The sequence below is a fragment of the Topomyia yanbarensis genome, chromosome 3, assembly GCF_030247195.1.
Source record: "Topomyia yanbarensis strain Yona2022 chromosome 3, ASM3024719v1, whole genome shotgun sequence".
Taxonomy (NCBI): Eukaryota; Metazoa; Arthropoda; class Insecta; order Diptera; family Culicidae; genus Topomyia; species Topomyia yanbarensis.
This window is the reverse complement of record NC_080672.1, coordinates 13200497-13211012: the sequence shown is the minus strand read 5'-3', so window position 1 is coordinate 13211012 and position 10516 is coordinate 13200497. Positions and strand designations below refer to the sequence as shown.

The 10516-nt window shown below is 36.4% G+C and overlaps 1 protein-coding gene across 1 annotated transcript; it reads right to left on the bottom strand.

The window, feature by feature from the left end:
- Nucleotides 1-8158: 8158 nt before the first annotated feature.
- On the bottom strand, nt 8159-8908 carry LOC131693892 (transmembrane protease serine 9-like; the record flags this gene model as incomplete). The annotated part of the gene is made up of 1 exon (XM_058982147.1): nt 8159-8908. A coding segment is annotated over one exon (750 nt), but the record flags the coding sequence as incomplete, so codon positions are not given.
- Nucleotides 8909-10516: the final 1608 nt, after the last annotated feature.

The window sequence follows — 10516 nt, the reverse complement described above, 5'->3', positions numbered from 1 at the left end:
TCCACTTCGGGTGACGCGAGCTGATGTTGCGAATAAATCGTTTTCTGCTTTAGCAGTCCTTTTTAACCTGTCGGAAGTGCGAGAGAAAAGTCATCATCCGGTAGATAGTGACACTAAGAATTTTAGACTCCTTTCGGAAAGAAATTACGGTTCCAGAATGTTTGACTGGCATGCCGGTAACTACATGATGGGAGTTGCAGCAGTGCGTAATAGCGCATTTTGGGGCTGAGATACTGAAACCGACTGAGTCAGCCCACCGTATTCACGGCTGCCTGTAGCTTCAGTCTTGTGCAATCAATTGTTTTTTCGATAGCTCGTAGAGAAACACGTATATAACTTTCAAGAGCGTGGCGACGAATATACATTTCATCAAACTCGAAAGAATTCAGTATCGTTGTTTGCGTATCACCTTAGGGTGCATGCAGTCGACATACGATTTTTCTTGTAATATACATATCGGTACAGGCCTGTTTTACACATAAAATGTCATTATACTTACTCGGTCGGTTTCTGACACTCTCTTGGGACAATGATGACATGCTGTTCAGGATTCTGTTTGGATACTTTCTAGGATTCTGATCGAAGTTTTCTTAGCATTCCAATGGAATCTACTTCAAAATTTCGATTGAATCCTTATCCGTATTTCTATGTTTTTTTTTCTCTGAATTTTGATGAATCCTGCTAAAAAAAGCATTCTGCTGAAGATTATGATCATGTGCCTATTTTCAATGAAATCCGCTGTAAAATTCTGATGAATATCCTGCTCTGAGTTCCAGTGGACTTTGACACAATATTGCTCTTCTTCCATTATCCCCTTCAACAATTGATTTCTGCACAGAATTCTAATGGTATCTTTAACCCATTCATGCCAATGTTGTTGATATACAACCACGTTTTTAAACGACTGTAACTTTTGGTTTACTCAACGTATGTTTACAACTACAAGTAAAGCTAAGAACTGGGACTAATATCTTTTATTCGAGCAGTAACAGTTATAAATATGATGAGTAGAAAAAAAGTTATCACAATTAATCTGATTGGCTTCCGCTGAAACAGTGCTGCCAGGGATAGTTTCTTTTAATGGTGAAAGTGAAATTTTTGAATATTTCCGTAGCCAATATGAAAATATTATTGGAAACTGATAGAACTTTCAAATTTAGACTGCCTTCAACTACCCTTCTTCATGAAATTGGACTTGATCGAAAAGTAAATATTGAGCAGCTTCTACCACTGCAAAAGAAGCACATATCTTTATTAAACCAGGTGTTTCGTGTTTCATGATGCCAACTGTTCTAAGAAAAAATAGTTTTGAACCCTGTATGCGGTAGAAAAAAGTTGGTCGAGAAATGGTTAACAAGATTCTGATAAGACATCCGGCAGTCACTGGAGGCAATTTCAATTCTTGGGTAGCCCAAGCAAAAATGGATGTTAGGCTATATTAAGAGGGCGCCATCAGTATTTCTCGCTGAGGCCGCCGGGAACCCATTTTCTGCGTAACCTTCTGTAGTTCTTCGCTGGTGACAAACATGAGTGAAAGAGTTTGCGAAGACTGCATGCGTAGTGATTACCTGACAATCCGGTACGACATTGGTCAACTAAATGATGTTACAAAGACAAGCATCTCTTTTTGGATGCACAATGCGCCCTCTTCTAACTAAAATGAGTGTTAAAAGAAACGTTAGCTGTTATATGTGACACCTCCACGTAAATTATACTGGAAATAAGAAACAGACGACCCCCGTTTACTTACTTTATTTTTTTTTTTCTAGTCTACGAGTAATCGAATTATTTACCCCGGAAAATTGAAACCCCAGGTAATCGAGTTTGCCCTGTATTACAGAAGACACACCTTATTAAAAAATGCAAATAGCTATAAACAATTGATACATACTGTTAACTCGTTAAGAATATAAAAAATAAATGAACACCACCATAAAATACAAATCACGTCTTGAAATTCTGAGAAATCGACTAGGGCCAAAATAGGTACATTTGCATTTACCATGATAGGAAAATTTAACCAGACCATTTTATTTCCAATTTCTTCGCGCATATAGCTTATATTCATAAAATACAAAACATACAAAACAGTTTGATTCGATTATCCGGGGTGAGATTTTTTGAAATCCCCGGATAATCGAGTCCAACCTGTACTGGCATACGGGTGCCTTGTTTGCACTGTAAAAAAATCTGTTCATAAATTCATGAACATTGAATTCATGATTTCGTGAACTGAAAGATTTACGAAAATCGTGACCAAATTCCTGAAATTGTGAATAATAAGTAGATGTTTGTGAATTCGGGTTCAGATGCTACCCGTTAGCTTTTTTAGTAAGGCTTAGTTCCCAACACATACATACACACAGAATAAAACAGCGGGAAAGTGGTACAAAACAAAAGGCATCAATATCGATGCTGAAATACCGGCGCGGGCGGTAGGGAGCCAAATGATATTATCTCACGCAGCATTAGTGTGAAGCGTATACAGGGTGTTTGGTTCATGGTTAAGAATCTCTCGGGGGGTGATAGACTGTCATATTTGGAGAAAAAAATTGTTCTACACATACCATCAAATCTCAACCGTTACAAAGTTATTGAACTTTTTGTGTTAAAAACTTATTTGTCTTAAAATACCTCTAACTCAAAAAGTATACTTTGTATTTCAAATATTTTAGGTCCACTGGGAAGGTAAGAAAATTTTGCATTGAGTGATGCCAATACATGTTTCAGCTAATGAGTTTAAGTAGCCTTTTCAAAGTAATTTATTGAACATTAAACATTTTTGATCGATTTTTCGTTCATTTCTTGAAAATCATAATAGTAAACCTCATCATTTTAATAATCCAGATTGTTAGTCTTGACGAGCTGCATAATTCGTTCTTTGACATAATACACTTACCTTTTCTTATTTTCATGAGTTTGGGTTATTTAACTTGGATATTTTTATCTCATTTTCACTAATACCAGCTCTAATTGAAAAAGTATGGCACTTATTGTATTATTTTTCTTTTTATTCGAAAGCCAGGAAAATTTTACAGAGAAAAATGTATTAATACCTTTCAGTTAAGTGAATTTAGTATTTTTTTAAAAGTAAATTAGTTTAAAGTTACTGCTATTAGTAGCATTTTCGTTAATTTTCTTAAAATTGTAAATAATAAGCATCACCATTATTATCATGAAAATTATGCATTTCAGAAAGTTCTACAGTTCTTTCTTTGATTCCATTCAATTATCTCTTTCGGTTTCGACGCAAAATCGTTTTTATCACATCGTTTCATATGCAAAAATAACGATTTCGAACCCACTACATTTGCGGCGAGGTCATGCTGTGTTAACTATTAAATAGCAGCAAAATGAAAAGAGATATAGACAAAGTGTCAAATAAAAAGTTATAGAGAACATTAAGGGGCATCAAATGAACAAGAGTAACGATAAATTTTGTTGGTTAATAATTAGAATAATTAAAACACTCTCCAAAAAACACAAATTTTTAGATATTTCGTTAATAAAAAATCATTTAGTGCACTTAACTAAAAGATATTTGTACATACACTGATAGGACATTTTCTCCGCTTTCCAATGAAATCTTGTAAATAACGATATAAAGCATATTTTTTAGATTAGAGTCTTTCAAGTACTTGCAAGTTGGTTACAGGAAAAGTATAGTAATGAAATTACAAAGAAATGAGAAGAGATAGGAATATGACGTCCAAGAACGAATTATGAATCGTCCTAAAACCCAACTTTTGGATAATGGATATTGCTATAATCATACTTCATTATTTCGAGAAAATTAGCAAAAACCTCCTCAAAAACACTAACTTTTAACTACTTTACAGCTAAAAGGTAATTAAAACTAATTAACCAAAAGATATGAGAATATCATTCAATAGGAAATTTTCTCACCTTTCGAATGGAACTAAAACATTTAAAATACAAAGTCTATTTTTAAAGTTAGAGGTATTTTAAGACAAATAAGTTTTTTACACAAAAAATTAAATAACTCTGTAACGGTTGAGATTTGATGGTATGTGTAGAACAATTTTTTTCTCCAAATTTTACAGTCTATCACCCCTCGAGAGATTCTTAACCATGAACCAAACACCCTGTATATGCCATTTTACTAGTCAGCGAGTGCATATCGTCATGGAACGGGTTGTAACGTGGTGTTTTAGCGAATAGATGTTTGTCGGCTCTAATCTAGGTATTTGACGGTTGGATTTTTTTTACTAGAAGTTTCAGGTCATGAGCTATTCATAGCAGCGGAGAAAAGAATTGAACAAAACAAAATGCAGTGAGTGGGTGGCATGTAAGGTGTAAGGTGATGAAGAAGGAAATCTTTTGCGAGATTCGTAAGCAGCAATTTGATACGAAACAAAATACTAACAGAGGCTCGTTGTGTGTGAGTGTGTGTTATCGATTTTTTACGTGGGCGTTGCGTTCATCTCGAACTAGTTTACGAATCCATGAATGATATTTCATAATTTTGTGAGCTATTTGACGCACGAATTGTCAGAAGTATACTAGGGATCATGAACCAATTCACGAATACATGAATAATATTTTATGATTTCGTGAACTATTTCACGATCACGAATGGTAAGTCGTGACTATTATGTTAGGTATCATGAACCAGTTCACGAATACATGAATAATATTTCATGATTTTGTGAACTACACACCAAAAAATTCTGAATTTTATCGTTGACGTAATTGCAAACATGACACAATTTAACAAGCCGTAATTCACTAAATGAATAACCGAGTTCCGTTTTATTTTACATGAAACATACACTTTACATGCTCAATGATATAAAATTACACTTACCACCATTCAGAACAAACGCCATATGTGAAGAAAAATTACGTGCTTTACGAAATTCAACATCATGTAAAATTTAAATCATACGTAAAACTAAGTCATTTTTGATGCTCGTATATGTGTATTTCACAAGCATCAATGGATAATGGATCGTGGCTATTATATTAGGAATCATGAATTAGTGCACGAATACATGATCAATATTTGTTGATTTTGTGAACTATTTCACGAGCATGAATGAGTCGTGACTTTTGTACTAGGATTCATGAACCAGTTTACGTATACATGAAAAATATCTCATAAATTTGGGAACTATTTCACGAGCACGGATATTGGATCGTGACTAATATATTAGGAATCATGAATTAGTTCACGAGGATTGAAGGGATTCATGAATAAAATTCCGAGTTTCGTGAACTAGTTCACGAGAAAATATCCAGAATGTTAACCAATGTTCCTAAATCTATGAACAACATCATCAGTTAACCTTTGGTTTTATGAATAATATTCATAAAGTTGTGAACTAGTTCACGTACGGAAAATCGATTGGGTAGTGACATGGCGACAACCGTGACTGAAGTTCACAAAACAAAAACAAATGTTTCCACTAATGAAAGCGTTATGCGGGCGTTACTGAAGGGAAATTGAACATAATTATAAAACACATGATTTTTGTTCATGGTCCTGTTTTCGTAACGTAAAAAACGAAATTAGAAATCGCTTGTCGAACTCAAATCGAAGAACTTAGCATTTCAAATGCTATCTACCTTCTATGGGTGCCCGGCCATTCCGGTATTACTGGATATGCATGTACAGACGAATTGGCTAGATTGGCGATTGAATTCGTTGGTCTAGAACTAGTTCTACCACTTTCGAAAAGTTGAAAAAAACACAAGATTCGTTCTTGGGCTGCATCCGAACATGTTAACCATTGGCGTAGCTTGCAAACTTGTATTCAAACAATGATTTTTTTGCCGGATGTGATGTGATTCCAAACACAGCTGCAGTGTTCTAGTCAGGGCGCAGACTGGACATTGCAAACTCAATTTTCACATGGCTACTATTCAGCGCGCTGAGTATTATTCATGTGATCTTTGTGAATCCGCTTTCGGAACATCAAACCATTTGATATGTAACTGTCTCGTAGTAATGCAATTACGTATCCGGATTTTTGGTTCTCATTATATAGATAAACCTATGTACAGAGAGCTGAAACTGAAGGATATGCCATTGTTCCTAACCCAGTGTGGTAAAAAGCAATAGTTTTAGCCGCATTTGAAAGACAATATCCCCTCGGGGGTGTGTATATATCCGCTCACTGCTTAAATAAAAATTCTAAATCCCTCCGTTTTACGATTTGAAATTAAAGTTTCGGTGGAGGCGCGAGTAGTTTACCTACTTGTGAGTCTGCGCTCCTGTTACCTGTTACGATTTTCGATGTTCAATCTTTGCGCGGAAAAGTCGTAGTATGTGCTTGGTATTTCGCTGGTTTAGGTTGGGAACGGTCCTTTGGCGGCTCTGCTGTCCCTCGGGGTGGAGCAGACCCGCTTGGATGCGAGCTTCGACGCAGTTGATATTCGCACTATACACTCGCGTAAACTATCGTCGGGGTAACCAGATACTACAGCGGTCGAGAGAAAGATCCGGGTGGCGTAGGCCGAGTACTTGTTTTTCGGCGATCACGGGCCATAGCGAAAAACATTAAACTCAACCGATCGCTCCGAGTGATTGCAGTATCAATCACTGGCCTTTTGATTGGGTTTTAGTAGCGTATGTCGAAGATTGTTTGTTGGTGTTGATTTTTTAGTAGCTTGATTTTTCTTTTCAGCTTCGGCGCATGGTTTTCCGTAATGTGCCATCTGGATCTGGGAATAGAACAGACTCGTAGGAATCTGTGTAGAGAGCCAGTGTTATTTGCTTATAGTTACTGTTCATGATGGCTAAAAAGAGACATAGGAAGAAATAGGATTGGTCAGCCACACATCAATCACACAAACGGCGTGGTGAAAGCCAGTGAAAAGATTTATCCAAGTATTACTCGTAACGGGTTCCACTTCTCGATATTCCAACAAGAATTTTTAATGTGGTTTGATTTGAAGCGCAGTGCTAGGTCGTGTGAACGTACTTCGATTTTAGCGTCATCGATGCGCACAAGGATCTGGATTTTAACGTTATCATGTGTTACATGGTGTTCTTTGCAATGAAGTTTTCTGTATGGACTAAACTTCTCAACATTACCGGTATAGGATTACGGACGTGGTGTAGCTGTATACAGTCCTGACTCGCTGGTTGGTCACTTTTTAACTGGACCGGTTTTTAGTTGGACCTTCGCTAGTTGGACCATTGTCCAACTAATAAAACTAAACTAAAAATCTCGTGCCATCGAAATAGTGAATTCCCGTATGAGTTAAAAGAATAATTAGTTAAACTCCACTAAATGGATGGGCGAAAGACTAGAAAATTTTATAAGCTTTTAAACAAAAAATTAAAGGGGAGAGTTTGAACGGTTCTTGAGATATTCATGGAACAATATACATTGTTTAGAGAGAAACGCATGTAAAGTTTTGTATACGATGGCTTACAGTTTGAAATCGGTGCACGTCAATGTTCTGATCTTCATTAAAAATAGTCCGATTTTTTTGAAATTTCCAATGAATATTTTCGAAATATTTCACTTATTACTTATAGGAGGATAATCCAACAGAATATTTCGTTAAAAGAAAGGGCGTCCCATCGTCATAAATTAAAGGTTGCTATAAATATTCGTTTCGAAGTTATTAAAAAAATCTCATTTTTCGCGTTTTAAACCACTGTGCATTAAGGCGAAGTCTGTTGATAAAATAAACAAACAAATCTACAAATACGTTAAGGAGGACTACAAACTGCTTTTTCGGCAGAACTTTTATAAGGTAACTCGAACGAGAAGGGTGAACGAAATGTTCAAACATATGCGAAGTTTTCTGAAGAAATGTTTCGTTTGGCAGGCTATCTGCACCTGTGGTTTGAGAAACGGCATTTTCATTGTTAGTTACCAGTATCATTAGCACGGGAATGCACGCGAAAGAGTGTCTAGAAAAAAAGTGGTCTGTCGTTTCTGAAGGAACATGACTGTTCTGTCCTTTTTTGACCGGATTAGACATCCTATCATTACGTAAGTGTCAGCAACGTGCAAAGTGGTTGGGCAAACTTTTATATTTATTGAACTTCAAAGAAGAAAATAATTAAAATTTTAAATGAAAGTTTGCCCAAATTTTGATCGTAACACTCTTTATTGTTGATCGAAATAATGTATACCGTTTTTATATTCAGTGCTTTTTATAATTGAAACGTTTCGTTTTACCTAAACGGAGACTGCATGGGGCAAGGATGACAACATCTGTGGATTCCATGCACAATTATTGCATGATAGATATCTATTGGTATGTTCATAGCCTTAAATATCCATGCTGCATGGGCATTAACACTAGCAAACAACGTGGTGTTATAAATTGAACACGGCAATCCACCACCAATCCCAACGAGAAATCCATTGTTCACCAGTGGCTCACCGTTTGAAACAATTGGACATGAGCTTCCGTCGGTTTGTACGTAGTTACGGTAGAGTTGATTTGCAGTTGACTCAGTCAACAAGTTGACTTTCATTTCGGTGTGTTGCAGTTTTTCTGCTATCGAACCATTGAGCAGTTTCCAGCCGGATACGGTGACGCCGGCAAAGTGATCATAATTAATAGTAGAAAATATGGGAACTGGGAGAACGAAACTGTTGAAATCGATGATTGCAGATGTTTTGATCAGCGCGATGTCAAACTCGTTCGTTGATGCATTGTAATTGTCGTGCTCGATAAATCGAGCCACCTTGTAGGCTGTTCCGTCAGTGCCAGTCGAGAAGATTGTTCCCACGATGACCTGGAATTCGTTTGGATCTTCCCCGTTGGTGCAATGAGCTGCTGTCAAAAGTAACTGACATTGAATGATCACAGCACTGCAAACAAACTGATCGTCCCCCTTGCGAAGAGAACCCTGATAGGTAAACTGTCCGGGCGTCGCCTGCTGTGATGCGTTTATGAGCAGAAACCCTGCAATCAGTCACGTTGGTGACGGGGATGATTTTTCGATATAGAAGCACAATTTTGAATGGAACTTACTGTCACCGAAGAAGACAATGGCAATGGTTACTGCGACTACAAGTGAAAACATTCTAACACTGCTTTTTGATGGCTCGGCCTTTTAGCTTCAGAACTTGATGTTGGAATTTAAATAATGTTGGATAATGCTTTTATAATTTTCGCAAAATTTATTATCATTCACGGTTCAATGCTGTCGAAGCATCACCTACAATGACCAAAAGAAAACAGGTAACGATTGGAACGATTTTTTCTATACCAATTTCTGTCTGTCGTAAAGACCCTTTCCATGAATGGACGTTTCACAGAAAACCATTAAAACACAAGATTTCATTTGTTTTGTTTTATTTTTTCAATCAACATACACCAAATAGAGGATGCGTGTGAATGGAATAATGAACTGATTTATTTTATGTTTTTCAAACATTTTTTTCTCCCTGTGCATGTTCAGAGTCTCACCGCTAGCTGACATATTTGTTCTTCGTCATTTTTATTTCATAGTTTATTTAGTTGTAGAAGAATGTCACTTTAGGGATTACGATTTCACTCGTGTCGTACTAATTTGTAAATAAGGTTCTTTCGGTTAACAATAATATTTTTTTCCTCCAGCAATAGTTTTTGTTTGTTTTGGCAATAACAACAGATTAGTCTTTGACATTCATGCGGCTGAGGAAATGACTTTTTTGTGCCGTAGTCTTTTTGTATGTCGAAAGCTTAAATTTCCTCTAATGTTTGGATTAACGATATAACATCAATTTGTTGATGATGGGGATGGGTTCTTCGTTTTTGCAATCGGGAACATGGCACATATCGTTTCGAACGAAGGAGGCTTTGGTTTGAGGATTCTCTTCCTTTCTAGGGATCGAAAACAGATAGATTAGTTTGTTTATGAATAGACAACTATTTTCTGCACGCGGAAGCGCACGTTAGGTGTATGCAGTATGTACTGTTTGGTTACTGTTGCTGTTCTAGCTATTTCGGTACGGCCCCATAGTCCAGCATTTTCATTCGAGTGGGAGCATTCGCTGCCACCCGAAATGATGAAATGATTATCTCTGATTGATTTAGAATTTACGGTAGTTTATTGATATTGTTTGATTTGATGTCCCGTTGCCCCAGAGTCGATGCTCTTAACAGAAACTCTGTCCGTAGTTTGCTGATAATACTTGTGAAATTTTAATGCGTTAGAAAATTAAAAAAAGTGTTAGCCTAAATGTCGTTTTGAAGAAAAAAAAAACGTGACGGACGTGAGCCAAGAAATAACCAATAACTTTAAACTGACATTTAAAAAACAACACAAATTTCAAAACTAGCAAATTCTAATAATAATGCTCATGATTTGCTTATGTTTGTTAACATACATAAGTTTTCATCTTCTCGCAAGAGGACAGCCATTTTGTTACGGAGAATAACATTTTCTTAATCGATCTCTAGATTTTGATCACTTTCAATAAGTATAACATTTGTTAGTTTATGTCTTCAATAGCTGATTCTTACCCGGTACTTTTAGTTTGCATAGTTTTTGAACACTTTATTTACTTTGTAAGGTTTGATTTCATTTCGGTGTCAG